Here is a 17,554-nt window from a genome sequence, read left to right as displayed (position 1 = left end):
GAGTTGGAATTTTGAAGAAAAAAAAAAAGTGTGGGGGATCTTGGTGATCTGTAACTGAAATCACAGTGAAACAGCTATCGTGAAGCTGCCCTTTACTTTGTTGCCCAAAACCTACTATTGTTGGACATGGGTTGAGAGGTGTAAAGTGAAAAAGATTGTTTTCCGATATAATTGAGCCTTCTGAACAGATGCAACAGAAAGCCCCAGTATAAATGTGTATAATTAAGATGAGACATCTTCAAAAGAGTATATGTCTTTGTTAAAGAACATTGTATTTTTGTTGTTCTCAACATGTTTGTGTAGCATTTTTTTCTAATGACGGAGGACATGCATAAAGAAATTTAAGCTTAAAATTGCATTTCTGAGTATTTCTTTATTGAAATTGTGGTTAATCAGCAGCAAACGAATAAAAAAAATGCCATTGGCAAAGCTAGTTGATCTGTATCAACCAAATTGGACGGACCAAAAGCTTCCTGCTCTGCTCTATTCTGATACATCCATTTGCAGACAAATGCACGTCATGTACGTCTTTGTTTTTTGTCTTCGTTAGATGGCCTTTAAACTGAAACTCTGCGGTTGGATAGCTCTGGTATTGCTCGCCATTTTTGTTGAACCAGTAATGTTAGGTTTGGGTTGTGAGGGGCTGCAGGTGAGTGTTAGGCTACGTTCACACTGCAGGGCTTAATGCTCAATTCCAATTTTTTGAAAAAATCTGATGTTTTTGCAAGGCGGTTCCCATTTTCAATTAAATCCAAACGTGAAATGACCCAGAAGTGACCTGCATGTGCAGAAGAGTAATCAACGGTGAACGACGTCATTGTTGTTTGCGGAAGAAGCTAACGTTAACAATGGATGTCAACAACAGTGTTGTCAATGGCGGAGCTCTTTTTGTATTATTACATTTATTTTCACAAAGGAGCCAGCACAATTACAATGTTTTCATTTTAAGAAGGCATTGGAGCCGGGATCGCCTGTATCCACTGTTGTGGAATGGGGATGTGTAAGTGTTGGGGCAGCACGCGTGTCTGTAAGAGAGAGGAGAGAGCTTGTAGAGAGAGTGAGTGTGTGTGTGTGTGTGGGGGGGGGGGGGCAGCGGAAGTGTGTCGGGTGCACGCATTCGTGTTGTGTGTTATGAAGGAAGGAGAACGGTAATAATAAATAAGTTAATAGATCTGGCCTGGATCGGATCTGTGTCATTCAGACTGTCATGAAAAGATCAGATACAGGTCACGTAGGGGCAAAAAAATCAGAATTGGGTCGTTTCAGCCTGCAGTGTGAATGTAGCCTTAGAGTATGTAAACAGAGAGCTTTCAGCAGCAGGGAGGGGGTCAGGCAAGGGGGTTGTCATGTACCAACGTTTCCGCCTAAAACTCAGATGTGAATTTCTGATGAACTACTGCTGCTCTGCAGAAACTATGTTCTAGAAAACAACAGTTTTTAACCCTTGTGCTATCCTAGGCACTTTAACATTGGGAGTTGGGTCATCTAGACTCACTAGACAGTGCGCTGAACCATTTTCTTCAATGATTTGTGATCTTCACTGGTGTCCATGGATTACATGAAATCCCCTTCACCTTTATCCACCTTTGTCATGGTAGGGAGAACATGTCAATGTAAGGGTGGGGGTCATAGGATAGCACAAGGGGTAAAAATTATTTTTGGCTAAAACAGCATAATCATATTTAAAAGACCACTGAGAACTCTTTTACTATAAATCAGAAGATGATTGGAGTGGGGACTTGATGTAAATGTAAAACATAAAATATTTTAGAGAGTTAACTGCAAAAACAAAAAATGTCCTAAGGATTTCTTAAGCCCAGCACCTACTCACCCTGCAGCTGCCTCCACACAGCTATGAAAAGGTTACAGCATAGTTACAGTATTGTTCAAATTTTGCACAGTTTTAAGGGATGACATATGTGTCCGTTTAATGGGTTCATAGACTAAATCGTGCGATTTTATACAATATTCTAACGTGCTGCAACTTTAAAACAATGACATATTCCAAGCTAGATAAAGCTTTTATGTTATTCTTCCCGCATTTTTAATAGTTTTATAAATAAGCAGCAACGTACCTCCTGACAGGCTACAACAAACTCCTCCAAAGTCACCACTCCATCTTTATTTTTATCCATTTTCTGTTGAAAAAAACATCAGTAACTAGCATATTTTTAAGGCAACTTGCAACAATGTTAACCGAAAAAATACCGTATTTTCCGTACTACAAGGCACACTAAAAAACTTTATAGATGCAAACAAGGTTGGGAGTAACAGGTATTGTGAATACGCCAACACAGCTAACACTTTTAATGTGGCTAATGAGTAGCATGTTACAAACAAGTGCGGACGTGCGGGTTTAACTCTAACGTTTCTGTCTTGCCTAATTTGCCTTATAGTTCGGGGCCCCATGTCGAAAATAGACAATTCGTGATGGTGCGCTTTATAATCCAATAATCCGCCCTATAGTGCGGAAAATACAGTACGGAAAATGTCAAAAGAAAATATTTGCTATAAACAAACTGGTATTGGGTAGAAAAAAAGGTTCAAATGTATTCATTTTAACAGCGTTTCCCACAAATGAACCTGAAAAAAGGCATCCACGTGCTGCTGTGGGACGTCTCCCTTTATTGCTGGGTAGGTGTATTTGCCCATCATGTCGTAAATGGCCCTCACAATCTCTGTCATTTCCTGCAAAAAAGGGCCGTTGTTCATGGTGTGGCGGCACAAAGGGTTGACATAACACATGAGACGCTGTTCAAACAGTGGGAGCTCCATCTCACCTCTCTGTTTATGTATCCATCTCTGTTGATGTCATAAAGATGAAATGTCCACTCCAGCTTCTCCCTCAGTGTGCCTCTCAGCAGAGTTGACAAACCCATCACAAAGTCCTGTCAAAAAGGAGTAAATCTTTAGGAGAAACCTGAATTACAGTCAAGATATTCTGTCTTTGTCCTTGTTTACCTTAAACTTGATGGAGCCATTGTTTGTAGTGTCAAATGCATTGAAGAGATAGTGTGCATACGTGCTCGCATCTGCAACAACAGCAATCAGTCTGTTAACAAACAAATCATTGAGTAAAAAATTGCACAAAAAATAAAATCTACCTCCATGCGGGAAGAACTGTGCATAAATATGTTTGAAGGTCTCTTCGTTTACGACACCACTGGGACATTCCTGTGCAAAAACACAACTCTGTTGCATTACTCCGCCTAGATCACATGGGTTTTGCTTTCTGGAGCTGAAATCTGAACTTACATTCTTAAAGCCTCGATAGAGGATCTGCAGTTCCTGTTTGGTGAAGTTGGTTTGAGCCTCCAGTTGATCCAGACCTTCTGGTCTGTGGCACACCGTGGTCATCTCCAGCTCATCCTCTGTTTTATCTTAAAGGACAAACAACATAGAGAGACATGTGTGTTCACTGTCGTGTGCAATGCTTAGCATGCTTTCCTTTTTATTTTTTGATGAAGAGAGTAAAATCCCTGAAAAAGATAGCCCAGCGAAGCTGGAAAATGTAAAGTCAGTTGAAAATATTTCTGAAATATGATTAGACAGCAGAAAACAGGAAAAAAAAAACAGTTCCCCGAGGTAGAGGGAAGCAGACAATATATAAAACAGCATCGACGAAGAAAAAAAGAAAGAAAGATTTGAGCAGAATTGCACACATTTGACAAACGAGTTTGCCCCCCAGGGGTCGGAGCGTTTTATTAATGTCATCGTGGTGCTCAGTATCGGCCTCTGTAGAGACTGATGGAGTTAAATGAGCATGGCAAGGTCTTTGCTGTGGGGTAGTGTTTGTCACTGTCCTGGGAGAAAAGACAGTGCTAACAGCCAAACATCCAGCAGTGGCCCACCAATGAGTTCACAAACACAAGCAAACAGCCACAACCAAGCAGCTGATCCAAACAAAAACGGATGATTTCTTTTAGGGCATGGAGATGTGAAACGATGGAGCAGACAAATGATATGCGATGTATTTACATAAGCAATCTCCTATATGAAAAATTAACAAGTTCTAGTCAAAACTAGATACATAATTCAGACAAAAAATTCAATGAATTCTACTCTGTTGCCTACTAAGTGATGAAAACTATTTATTTAAGCCAAAACTATATGTGAACTAATCTTCAACATTAAGGATCTCTGACTGTAGCCCTTATGCCAATATATCTATTTACCCATAACTGTCTATGTAATTTCCCACACATTTGGAAAATCATTTTCTTTGCTGTTGTAAAATGTGACATACAATATTTTAGTGAGAACTGAACAAAAGTCCACAAGTTACTTATAGAGCATTGCAAGAGGGGAAAAAGTACAAATGGCCATTTGTTGATGATGATATGTGTGGATGAAGACTCAAAGCTCAATCAGATGGTATGATTGTGATGTGAGATCCTTCACAGAAATACATCTTACCAAAGGTTTTACTAATAGATTTCAAAATATGCAGACTGCAGGTTCTTGAACGCACATTTAGCATACAGTGTTCACACAGGACTGTCGCTACCTGATACTAGCGCAAGTACTAACAGTTGGAAGAGGCTTGGTATTAAAGGTCAAATCGGTGCAAATCTCAGGAACCTTGCCATAGGTTTTTACTTTCACAGCTCTATTCCGTCATATGAAAGACTTGGTGTCATAGAATTCTGGCCATGCGCTAACCGTAATGACTAATTTCTCCTTCGTGGTCATATTTACAGTGGTTGGCACTTCCGTGTTTTGAAAAGGACGCAACCCACACGTCACTACCAGATCCGAGTCCCTGAACGCGTTTTTGCTATTTAGCAGTCAAAATTTCAACTGGTTGAACTTCCAGTGCGCAATCAATGAACACCCGATTTGTACCTATGGGCTGCGATGGGACTGAAAAACTTACATAAAAAAAACTTGCATCTCATGTTCACGGCGCGTGAACATGTCATTTTATGTGGCCCGCGAGAGCATCAAAGTTTTTAATTTCTTAAAATAAAATAAAAAATTGGTGTGTATTAATTCATATCTAGGGGGAATCTGACTTAAAATATCAGATTGGGCAGCTATACATTAGGACCGAAACACTGTCATATAACCTAACCTGACAGAATCAAATGTAAAAGGATTTATGCTAAAATAACAAGCAAACATATGTTTTCTATGCAACTGTAATTGTCACTTTAAAAAGTTATGATAAATAAATAATAAGTTATTTATCATTAAGGACTAGTTGCATTTATTTTTCAGTACATTTAGTTATATATATGTTACATATGGCCCTTTGAGGACAGCCACTATGCTGATGTGGCCCTCAGTGAAAATGAGTTTGACATCCCTGGTGTAGACAAAAGTGACACACCAAGGCTTTTTTTTTACCCATATGTTTTATAATGATCCAAACAGTTTTATATAATAAATATCTATTTTTTTAAATGCATGGATTCAGTCTGAGCTGGTCAGATGCATTAATCCCTCTTTTCAAGTGGTGCAACTGTTAACATATTTGCAGGAAACTGCAGAAGGCTTTTTGTAAAACAAACAAAAAAAAGGTGCATGAGAATTAAGGTTTTTGTACTACTGTACAAGACTTTACTTGACCATAAAATTCAAAATTGTATATTAAAACTTGGATTGTAAATCAAGTCTAGTTTAGGTCTCATTCAGAAAATTTTATTTCTTTTAGAATAATATTTTGGTTCGGGGATAAACTCTCCAAACGCAAAATTTAAAATTTCATCCATCCATCCTTTAAATAAAATTGTTAGATAAATAGCTGCTGTTACAACAATATTGTGGTTCTCTCTAATATCTGTCTTTATAGATGGATTTAGGAAATTCTAATTAAATCATGTTCAAAGTCTTTTACTTCAATCCTATGTTTCATTTCTTAACAACAGCCCTTTGGTGCTGTTTTGTTTAAATCCTATCAAGTTCAGCTAATGGTTGCTGTGGTTGAGACAAAGAGACATTCAGGTTGAGACGGGGACGTAATTACAAACACGCTCACAAATACAGTCAACATTTGCATCTAAATAACATTACGGTTGAGCCAGAACAGGATGTGTTTTAAAATTCACCTGCAGCAGGCTGAAATACTCTATTGAAGCTTTGAAAATATTAATCCCCTCCAATAAAACGTTTATATAAGAAGAATAAACATGCAGAATAAATACCACCTCTGATAAAATTGACTGTTTCCCTGGTAACCCTTGCTTGTTGCAGTGGTTTGCGCCAAAGGCTCCTCTGTTACTTTACTTGGCTGCCAATGAAACTATTTGTTATTTGATAATATTGTCACTAAAGAATGGAACCTTTACCAAAAAACATATTAAACTGCCCTTTTCTTGTCTTCATTAGAAGAAATACGCACTAAAAAGCAAACATAAATTATATTGTGATGTACGTCAGTATTAATTAGAGGGTGTCTGCGTGCTCACTACTCTTCATTGCTTTATATCAATTGCTCGTCATCGCTCCAGTGCTTTTAGAAAAGAGATGATCGGTCTTCATGTCATGCACGCAACAGCTGTGACTGTCCAGAGCATATACTGTTGCCTACGGCATAGCTTCTCTGCTTCTGTTTACTATGAAGTGAATGTGACTCAAATACTGCAGAGCAGAACAAATAAATGTGGCAGGAGCGCCGTGAAGAGGGCCAATTACTTATTCTGCACCACATTTACTTGACTTGCAATTATAATTTATTATGCAGTTATCACACTGATGATTTAGAACAGCTCAAATTAAAAAAATGGCTTAATTTAGCCTGATCTTTTTTTTTTTGCAGCCAAAATCAAAACACCTGTGTCGTTTTCTAGGACAGCTTCTGCAGTGCGGCAGTAGTTCATTAGAAATTCACCTCTAAAATGTGGGCGGGACTGTTGGTGTGGTCCCCCTTCCCCTCCCCGTCGCTACAGCTCTCTGTTTACGTGCTCTCCTGCTAGCTTACAGCCCCTGACAAACCAAACCTAACTATAGCGGTGCAAAAAAAAAATGGTGAGCAATATTGGAGCTATCCATCCGTAGTTTTGAGCCAGATTTCGGCTCAGATGAGGAAAACAAAGACATACATGGATGTAGTTGTCTACAAGTGGATGCATCACAATGGAGCAGAGTAGGGAGCTTGTGGCCCTGCCCAGTGTTTTTTCTACAAATACCCTCTTTTTTCAAATTGTGTTGATTTACAAGATTCACAAGAATTTAAAAACAAGATTTTTAATCGGATTGGGTCTTTAAGATAAGACAGTTCATTTCATAACCACAAGTAAAGGTGTAGCTGGATTTCTATTCCTTTTTGTCTCATTACTTTGATCCCTGTCAAATGTAACAGATGGAACATAATGAGCTTGAAAAGAGGAAGCAGGCAGAGGGATTGATTAGATTCAGACTTTGGAAAAAAAAAGGAAGAAGGGAGACTGCAAGATGGAAAAAAAAGCTGTGATGAGAGGAAGAACAACACCTGTTACACTGAGATTTGATGAATGACAAACATGCAGTGCTGATTCTCAAAGGCTGATGAAGAAGAGGGACTATTCAGTGATACAAAAATCTGACCAGATGGCAAAATCTCAGCATGAAAACAAGACAATTCATTCTTACACACAGAGAGGTGTCAGAAAATTTCTGTTATAAATAGTGTGACAGCTGCCCTACACTTTACCAGCACCTAGTATGAGGATGTGTAACATGATGACACGATGGAGATAATTAGTGGTGGTTAACTGCTCTGTCATGCATCTCAGCTCCTGCAGCGCTTTCTGGATGGCATCACATGTTTCCCTTGAAAAGAAGTGCCTGCAAGTCCCATGTGGTGCATTCACCTTGAAATCAATGTGAGGTGAATCTTTAGAGACAAAAGACTGCCATCCTGGGATGTACTACCCACCAGCAAAGCAAGGATTTTTCTCATTTCTTCACATATTTCCAGTGTGGGCTGTAAGCCAAAACGACATTTTCTACTGCAATACCAGTTTCACCATCAGTAGTGATCACTCCAATAAATTATGCAAGAAATGCTGGTAAATGACCATGCAATGACCATCTATACAGGAAAAATCTCTACAACTTGGATTCAGATTACGGAACTTAGTTTGAAAAATAAATGGAGCCCGACTGAGTATAGAGGACATTTAAAACTGTTACAAATTCAAAGCCTGTCTGAACCATTGACTGTGTACGAGAACTGGACTGAGTGAGTCTGATGTCATTCATTGAAAATGGCTAACATCCAGCCAAATGAAGCCAATCCAGTCACCATTTTTTTCATGATATTGTTGTGGCCAGATAATGTCAGTAAACAGTGATTGGTCCAAGTCGGTCTGAGTCATCATTTCTATGGCAACCACTCTCTTCAATCAGGATGGAGCTTGATGGAAGTCCACACCCCTACCACTTGAAAGTGTCTTCAGGAGAATCTGTCAATCAAACATTTTGGACGTTCAACATGAGACCACATACCTTTATTGAGGCATCTGGTTGGTCAGTTTATATCTTGAAAAACTTGCAATAAAGAAAAAAATATCTTAAAAAAATTATGATTAGGAAAAAAAGTAAAAAATCAAATATCAGAGTAAGAATGATTATTGTGATTTATAGGATAACTGAGTGATAGCTGTTTATTTCTTAAAAGATGTCTGTGGGATTTTGGCTTCTTGGAGCCAGCAGGAACCCAACAACAAGTTCTGTGATTCCATAATAAATGATTTATTCAACTCTGCTTTCACAACAGGTTCAAACCGAATGTTAAAAAGATGCTGCAGGTTGAATTCTCACAGCTACACCCCCATGAAAACCTGTTTCTGCATTGTTGCTGACAGTTGCTACAATTTTCCTTATAGTTATTGGTGCAAATTTGGATTTTATAATTGTTCTATTAGAAATTAGACAAACATGAAGAAAAATAATCTTTTTCTGGTTCACAAAACCATTATCTTAAAAATACACACACAGGATATATGAAACATTTTATTGTTAAAAACATTTCCAAACCCAAGCACATGGTAATTAATGCAACATTTTGTAAAAAGCCAAATAGAAAACTATAAATATTAAACTGCAGTGTAAAAAATACATGGTTTGCAATTAATGTTGTAGCTTTAACATTAAATCCCTTCACCCTTCAACTTCCTGTTAAATCTTATAAAAGTAATCAGCTAAAAGTAATCCTTTTATGTTAATGAATTCCCCCCAAATGTTATTTGCATACACTTTTATCTTTTGCCAAGAAATAATACTTTAATAGTTCAAGTTTATGTTCATTTCATTTTAGAGTCTGCTTTTATTTAACATTAGGAGCAGAAGTGAGATTAGTTTGACTGCTTTTCTCTTTCACAAGCTTAAATGTTCATTAAGCTACTTTAAGATCTACTTCTTAACAAATTGTGGCTTTTTAACCCAGAAACCTTCTGGCCTTTCTGTAAATGCTAAAGTGCAGAGCAAGAAAATGGTAACCTCATGTTGAATCACATCAGGATCTCTTTGATATTTAAAAATATTAAAGAAAAAAAAAATGTTAACACTTTACTTTAAGGCCAAGCAAATTTTGTCCATGTCTGGGATTTTCTGGAGATGAACAACGAGGGGTCTATTTTAATACAAATACGACATTTTACTCATCACATGTGTCTTTAGGATCAAAGCACTTGGTTAGTCGCAGCATAAGCGCTCAGGATATGAGGCGAATGGATACATTGTGTGACACTTTCACTCAAAATCTGTATTTAAAAGGACAGATTACAAAAGCAGGACTTCAAAGCTTTAGAAATCTCTGCCGTCTTTCCCTCAAATAATAGACTTTCACAGTTTAATATGGCAGATCTGAATTCTGAGAACTCCTGCAGACCAAAATTAAAAAAGCTGCCAGCTTTCTGGGGTTTTAATTTGGCAATAGGGTCGATGTTTAATGTACCAGAGAAAAAGTTCCACCTGCGTTGCAGGAGCCAATAAATGCATAATAACAATAAATAAAAAACCTATTTGAGTTGCTATGGAGTATTAGTCACATTTTTTGATTGAGAAGTGCCAGGTATAATGCTGCGTTCACACTAAACGCCATTCAGGCGTCAAATTTGCACCCTTAGTAGATGAGCATGTACAAATGTATATGTATGTGTATATATATATATATATATATATATATATATATATATATATATATATATATATATATATATATATATATATATATATATATATATATATATATATTTTTTTTATAATTTACAAGTCACTCTTGAGTATAAGCTGCTCCCCTGGCAAAATTGTGCAAAAAAACACAGCATATACCGCAAACATATGGTACTTGAAAGTCATTCTCCTATGCTTGAATAACTAAAATTCTTACTGTACCTGTCAAATTTCTTTTCACTTATTAAAGTCATTGAACTTGGACTACTTTAAATGTAGTTTTATGATGTACTTTTTTGAAGATTCAAAGCAATTTTGCCTTCTTGCAAATTACCGGATTTTCTGTCTGTAATATGGTAAAAAAATTGTAATATCATTTAGGTTTATTGTTATGCAACTGTTTGCTTATTCTTAGAATTCATTTAGCCTTCTAATGTAATCAGGGATTTGACTTTTTTTTTTTTAATTATGTGCAATTTCTGGCAAATTAGATCCCACGGATGAGGTCTCTTTGCAGTTAAAATGTTTGATGGCTTTCTGGATGGACATTTAGGCAAACAGTTATCTTCTAATGCTGCTCCAATATTAATTTCTCCCCAAGGGGAAAGCTTGATCTCTTGCATTTTATCTTTTGTAAATGGTGCACAGCTGGTCCTATAGGGTGCTTTTTCCACATCCAACCTAAACAAGCCAACCTGGATCTTTACAGGCTACTGAAGTTCTATTTTGACGCAAAGATTTTATGTAAAAGGAGATGGGAAAATATATTTTTTTCTTATCTGATCGTTATGTATGTGCTGCTTTTCTCTACTTTTTCCTCTAATCTCTCCCTTTATTTTCATAAAGCCCCGCGCTCACCCTCATGGAATATGTGTTTGCATTTTATGCCCCTACAACCCAGTCTCCATGACAACTGGCTTCTCAAGCGTAAGGCCAGGGAACGGTATGATATGTGAGCTGCGTGTTAATTCACATGCTCTCGCTCCAAAACCCTCGTTTGCGGTGCTTTTCCCTTTCACCCATCACGCGCTCAGTCACACGTCCAAACCGCAGAGAAAACAAATGTTTAAATTCAGGGTTCTATTTTCATTGCACGTCCTGTCAGTCCAATTCAATACAACTGTATGTTAATTTCTCCATAACCCTTGTTTCTGTAAAACAAATACATCTGCAATTTTCATTAAAAAATTTTAATAGTCAATATTTTATCTTTTTAGAAAAATTGATTAGTCTAAGCAGGTTATTGAACTTTTCAATTTGATCAGATGTATACAATGTTTACAAAAATAAACTCTAACAGTTGGCAGACTAACTTCCTTGCCTAATTACTTACTAATTGCTTCTGAACAAAGCAAAAACTGAAATGCATTGAGTATAACATATCTTTCCTTTCCTTCTAGTGTTGACATACCTCTTGATGGTCTTCGCTGTTTGGTTTGCATGGTCAAAGTGCCCACCACTGCACCCATGTTGTCACTGTGGAAACCAGCCCGTTCAAACAATGCAGAGTAATGGTCTTCCGTTTTATTCCCCGTCAGCCTGTTGTTCAATCTCTTGCTTCCTTCGCTGCCCTTTTCCTCACGGGTTTCTTCTGTCTTTCCACTGGATCTTTGGATGTCTCACCAGGGCACAGCTATCTTCCTTAAGCAGACTCTTGAATTTCTGACTATCCCCTCCCCATCACAAAACACAGACACCGGCAGCTCCCGCCTTTCTGCACCACTCCCTCTTTTCTGTGCTTCACTCTATACTCATCCATCAGCCTCCCCTCCAGTCTCTCCAGCTCTCTGCCTCCTCGTTGCCCTTGGTGTGATTGTAAATGGATGCATTTAGCGATGCCATTACCTGACATGGGAGATGGGGGCAGGTGAACATCATTCACTTAGGATTGACACATATCGCTTTTCTCACATTGGATCCATCTAATCCTGCCTTCCTATCTTGAACGCCATGAATCTCAGCCCAGAGGTTAATGAGGACCTCTGTTCAATAGCACTTCAAATTGATACTTTGCTCCCTTGGATCACAGTGTTTAGCCTAATGAGCATGTAGATATTTGTAGCTCTGAAGGCTGCTGCTTTACTTGTGTGAGTTTGAATCAGTGCATTACCCTCACACTGTAGATAAATCTGTTGATTTAAATTGTTTCAAATTTAGCAGATGCTTCTAAACAAAATTATTATATCTATGAAGACATTTGATATGTGTGGAAGAACGCGCTCAATGTGCATTTAACCCATGCTGTTTTTATACTGGACAAGCAGGGAGAGCCTTCTTTTTTGTTTCCTTTTCTTCTGTTTACCTGCACATGTTCACCACCTACAGTTGGAAGAGACTTGGAAAAAAATGTCAATGCGATGTAAATCTTTTGAGTCTTGCTCCAGGCTTTTTCTTTTACAGATCTATTCCAATGTAAAAAAGACTGGAAATATTAATTTTCTCTTCCATGATCAATTTTCAAACAGTTGGCACTACCGTGAATTAAAAGAGACGTCATCCATTTGTCCCTACCAAATCTGAGCCCCTGATTGGTTAGATTTCAACTGGTTCAACTTTCAAGACATGTTCAGTGGCCGTGCATTTTGTATGTCAATATCAATTGGCAGACCGATGTTTTTGAAATAGCTGTTTTTCATATGGCATCAGTTTCCCAAAAAGGAGATCTGATTCATTCATGGTTCATGGTTTTATGTGCTTTAACAAAGAAAAAAAATCTATTCATTAAAGTTTACTTAAATGAAAGTAGAGTACCTTTCAGTATGGAGTCCCAAACTGTTCATAATTAAATAAATAAATATGACCTTGTGTAAATACACAATCAACCAATCAATCTCTCATAAATATGTAAAAAGACCATGAAGTTGTGAAAACCTGCACACAGATTTTAAATTAGCCATTATATTATTAAATATATTTCATTTGGCTTTAAAAACCTGTCAATTTAAAGAAAAAACAACAGCATTTTAAAATATTAATTTTAATTGTGTTGAATATTATTATAATTCTATGGCTTTTTTCAGAACCTTGGATTTCAAAATCAACATTTTCCAAAGTAGCTTTTCATTTCATGTTGCTGTTTTTTAGAATGACTTTCATGAAGAGCTTTTTCAGCAGATTGAGTTTGTCTGTCAATCAGTGAAAGTGGGAGGGATCTAAACGCACATTGGCTGATCCCTAGAGGGTTCATGTGGATCACAGAGGAGCTTTCTTTAAGGTCGTCCACGTCTTGAAGTTCCTGTTGAAATACTCCAGACTCTCGTTCTCTGTGCAGGATTGCTAGATAGTGACACAGTTTTCCAGCCTGAAAGTCATCGGAAAACTGTCAGACCCAACCAAAAACCGCCCGATCCTTCTATGATGGCGGACCATGGGGGGTCATAAATGAAAATGCAAAATGGTTTTTTGCATTGGAAAATCAAAGTCAGAGTCAAAGTAAACTTTATTGTCAATCTCTACAATGTTTTCACATGACTATAAAGTCACTGAAAATAAAGTGACTGTAAAAATGAGAAAAAATAAGGTGACTGTAGTCAAAATGCACGGGTTTTATCCGAAAATCCTCACGCTAGTCTCTCAGAGCTCTTCTCTGCTCTGTAGCTAACACAGCTCCGCCGTCTGTGCTCACAGATCCAGTCTGTCGTCACATCTGTTTCCCTTACACGCCATCACTGTGGCGGCTGTTTTTTTTTTGCTGCTCCTTCACTTCAGTGTTGAGTGGGATTGGGGATATTTCTTTAGAGGATTGGTGGATTCAATAATATCTACCAAATGCCAATCTTAGAAAGAGGGAACAACCGGACTGCATAGACTTTTCAGCTATTTTGCGATCAGGAGCATGCAGCAGAAAAAAATAGAGGGTCTTGTTCCTTTAATCATGTAAACTTCCAGCAGATTTAAGACCATGGGGGAAGCTGGAGACCATCTGTAAAAAGACCAGTTGTGGTCACTGGAAAACATGTCCTTCTTAAAACAAGTGAAATAGTATAGAACACGTTATTTTTTTTTACCTTGTATGGAGTGAAAAAAATCTGCCAATGGGACTAGTAGAATTTGTCTTGATAAAATTTCTTAAATATTTTTTTAAAAAAATGGGTTGTCCTGCTCTTTTAAAATTTGAGTTCAGCATTTATTACATGTAGACAAAGTCACCTTAGAGATTGTGACCAAAAAACAAAACTCAATGCCTCTTTAATAACCTGCCAGACAACATTTTGGTGAATTGATTCAGATAAGAGAAACCCACAACAAGAAAAATATAAAATAATAGTAGTTACATCCTCAAAAAATGAAGGGGATGACCTCTGCGATCTTCTGATCAGAGGTCAATCCCTCTACCTCTGCACCACAGCCACTTTGCAAATTCCGTCATATAAACAGCACAGTAAAGTGCCAGTTGTATCAGCAGTGTCAAATGCCTTAGCACAGGTGATGTAGGACCGTTTTAAGTGGTCTGTACAGCACTAAATATAAAACAGCAAGTAGCACATTTGAACCTAAACTCCAGTTGCCTTATGAACAATGTTCAGTACAAAGTCTATTCCCAAACCTATGGAAGCGATTGTGTTGCATAAATAAAAAGAAAAGTCAAAACCAGAAATACTTTTTCATTTTCAAAATGAAGCTGCATTTTTTGACTCAAAATTAAAATGAAAAAGTAATCCACCAAAATGCTTTTTCATTTCCTTCTCAACACTGCTTATTCTGTCACTTAATTAAAATGATAATGAAAATGGTATTTGACATTTTTTTTTGATAATCAATATTCATTTAGAAAAAGCATTTCCAGCGAGGAGGCGGGGCGATGACGTCACTGCTTTCTCCATGTGTTCGGCCGCTGAAGTTGGCTTGCGATTCACAGCTTCTGATTCGCGAGGGCACTAAAGGAACATTCCACTGCATTTTTCGCATTAAGATCCATGAATCCAGGTTTGAGCAGTCCATGTCCAGCGGTTTGTGAACAGGACCAAGTTTTAGGTGATCTTAATGCAAAAAATGCAGCAGAATGTTCCTTTAGTGCCCTAGGGAATCAGAAGCTGTGAATTGCAAGCCAACTTCAGCGTCGTCTGACTGCTCAGATTTAAAAACATATGATCGAGCAGGCCCTTAAATATAATCTTAACTGTGTGATAAAAGCACATTATGAAGATAGTCTCCTGCAGCTTCACGCTGAGTGTGTGTTTTTGGTCCAACCAGCTAACGTTTAGCATGGTGAAATCTGCTATCTGTTGATGGGGCTCCAGCTGTCATCAAACAGCAAATTTAGCGCGAAGCTGCAAATAAATTTGTAAATATGTGGGAATTACATCAGTCTTTATTTTTGTTCTGGACACCCCTGGAAACACAAATTCATATGATGGTTTCTCAGATCATAACAGCATTTCCACCTTCGGCGATCATGATCGGGAGCTTCGCGCTCCGCTGTGCGAAGGCAGCTGCCGGTCCGAAGAACAAAAGCTTGTCCGTGGTGAGTCCGAATGAGCACCGCAAAAGGCGGACATGCTGCTATGTAGTCCTTAGAAGCCGTGTAAACTCATCAGAAGTTCACAACCAACACAAAGCCGTCTTCTCTGCCGCTAACAGAAAGCTCCACTGCTCCTAGTCTGTCTGTGTCTCTTAGCAGCCGGACACACAGAGAAAGCAGTGACGTCATCGCTCCGCCTGCCCTCTGGAAATGCTCACTGTTAATGAATTTTGCTACAGATTTTGCAGGGTGGATGTTAAAATGCAAATGCAATCCTCACTTTGCATTTTCGTTTTAAGTATGACACACATTGAGCGGTTTTAAGTATAAAATGAAAAAGCATTTTTAAATATTGCTTTTTCATTTTAATTTTGAGTCATTTGATGCAGTTACATTTTGACAATTTAAAAGCAATTCTGTTAATCCATTTTAATTGTCAAATTAGACATTTCTAAATTGATTTCTAAATTTTGCTACACATTTACCTGATAACTTTTTGAAAATGAAATATTAAATACCATTTTCATTATCATTTTAATTAAGTGACAGAAAAGCTGTGTTGAAGTAGAAAAGGAAAAAGCATTTTGAAGTATTGTTTTTTCATTTTAATTTTGAGTCATTTGATGCAGCTTCAATTTGAAAATTAAAAAGCATTTCTATTAATCCATTTTAATTGTCAAATTAGGCATTTCTAATGAATTATGCTACACATTTACCAGAGAACTTAAAAAAAATGAAATGTCAAATACCATTTTCATTATTATTTTAATTAAGTGACAGAAAAAGCTGTGTTGAGGAAGGAAATGAAAAAGCATTTTGGTGGATTGCCTTTTCATTTCTCAATTTTTTCTCAATTTTGAGTCAAAAAATGCAGCTTCATTTTGAAAATGTAAAAGCATTTCTGGTTTTGACTTTTCTTTTTATTTATGCTACACAATCACTTCCATACAAATCAGCATGAAAGATGATTTCATGGAAAAAAGGGGAAGCAGCCAAAAGATCACTGCAATCGCAGGATGGTTTCCAAAACTATGATAACATATCAAAAATAAAAAAATCCACCTGAGAATTATTAACAGAACTGTTACTTAGTAGGAGGATTTCTTTTTAATTTTCAGTGGGGTCCTCTGGATGTGCAATCCCATCAGTAACACTCTGATAAAACCCACAATAATGACCCCCATTCACATTCATACATGTGGACACTATATAACAAAATAGAATAAAGTACAATTTCTAATTTTTAGTTACTACAGGTTAAATGTTCTTTTCTTTTGCTTTGTATTTATTCTACATAATTGTCTGCTGCATAAATTGAATCGTAAAATATGAAAAAGCCCCCCTTGTTTTAAAAATTGTCTTTTTTTCCCCCTGTTGTAAGAAAAATAATTTTATGAAAAAAGTTGTTCAAAAGCAAAATCATCTTGGTTTGAGAACACATGTTTTAATGACTGGAATTCTTTTTAGAGTTTCTGGTAAGACCATTTTTCTTATCCTATGGCCAGATTGTTTTGCTTATTTAAAACCCTTGTGCTATCTTAGATGAGCCCACCCTTACTTTGACGTGTTCTCCCTACCATGACAAGGGTGGATAAAGGTGGAAAGATTTCATGTCATGGACACCAGTGAAGATCACAAATCATTGACGAAAAAAGGTTCAGCGCACTGTCTAGTGGGTCTACATGACCCAACTCCCAATGTTAAAGTGCCTAGGATAGCACAAGGGCTAAAGAAAATCTGCCAACAGGGTAAGAATTTTTGACTTATTTCAAAGAAGCCTGTTTTTGCAGTGTGGTATCTGAGTGAAAACAGGACGTTCTCGCAAAACTACTGTACCTTATAAGCTGTTCTCACAGATCTAATGAAAAAGGTTCTGCACAGCATGTCAGTGTATTTCCACTGACATATTTTGACTGCCAGCTGCATCTCTGTGATGATGAATCTGTTGTTCTCATTTACTCTGGCTGGTGCGGGACGCTGTTCTGGTACCTAACT

At 37.4% G+C, this 17,554-nt stretch overlaps 1 protein-coding gene across 3 annotated transcripts in view; it reads right to left on the bottom strand.

Annotated features, from left to right (window-relative positions):
- LOC101158298 (Kv channel-interacting protein 1) overlaps nt 1–17,554 on the bottom strand; it is a 30,473-nt gene that overhangs the window by 1,906 nt on the left and 11,013 nt on the right. Inside the window, exons 1-7 of one of the 3 annotated variants that reach the window (XM_004076569.4) lie at nt 11,510–11,877; nt 3,256–3,380; nt 3,105–3,174; nt 2,962–3,032; nt 2,781–2,888; nt 2,584–2,688; nt 2,076–2,138 (exon numbers count right to left, since the gene is read on the bottom strand). In XM_004076569.4, the coding sequence (XP_004076617.1) occupies nt 2,076–2,138; nt 2,584–2,688; nt 2,781–2,888; nt 2,962–3,032; nt 3,105–3,174; nt 3,256–3,380; nt 11,510–11,567 (600 nt within the window). In that variant the 5' untranslated portion in view covers nt 11,568–11,877. Of the gene's footprint in view, nt 1–2,075; nt 2,139–2,583; nt 2,689–2,780; nt 2,889–2,961; nt 3,175–3,255; nt 3,381–11,509; nt 11,890–17,554 lie in introns of those variants that run through there. The other 2 variants (XM_020709008.2, XM_011483698.3) reach the window with 2 other exon arrangements.

This window comes from Oryzias latipes, chromosome 14 (genome assembly GCF_002234675.1).
Source record: "Oryzias latipes chromosome 14, ASM223467v1".
In the NCBI taxonomy this organism is placed as follows: Eukaryota; Metazoa; Chordata; class Actinopteri; order Beloniformes; family Adrianichthyidae; genus Oryzias; species Oryzias latipes.
Note: the sequence above shows the minus strand (reverse complement) of the source record. Positions and strands in the feature narration are given on the sequence as shown.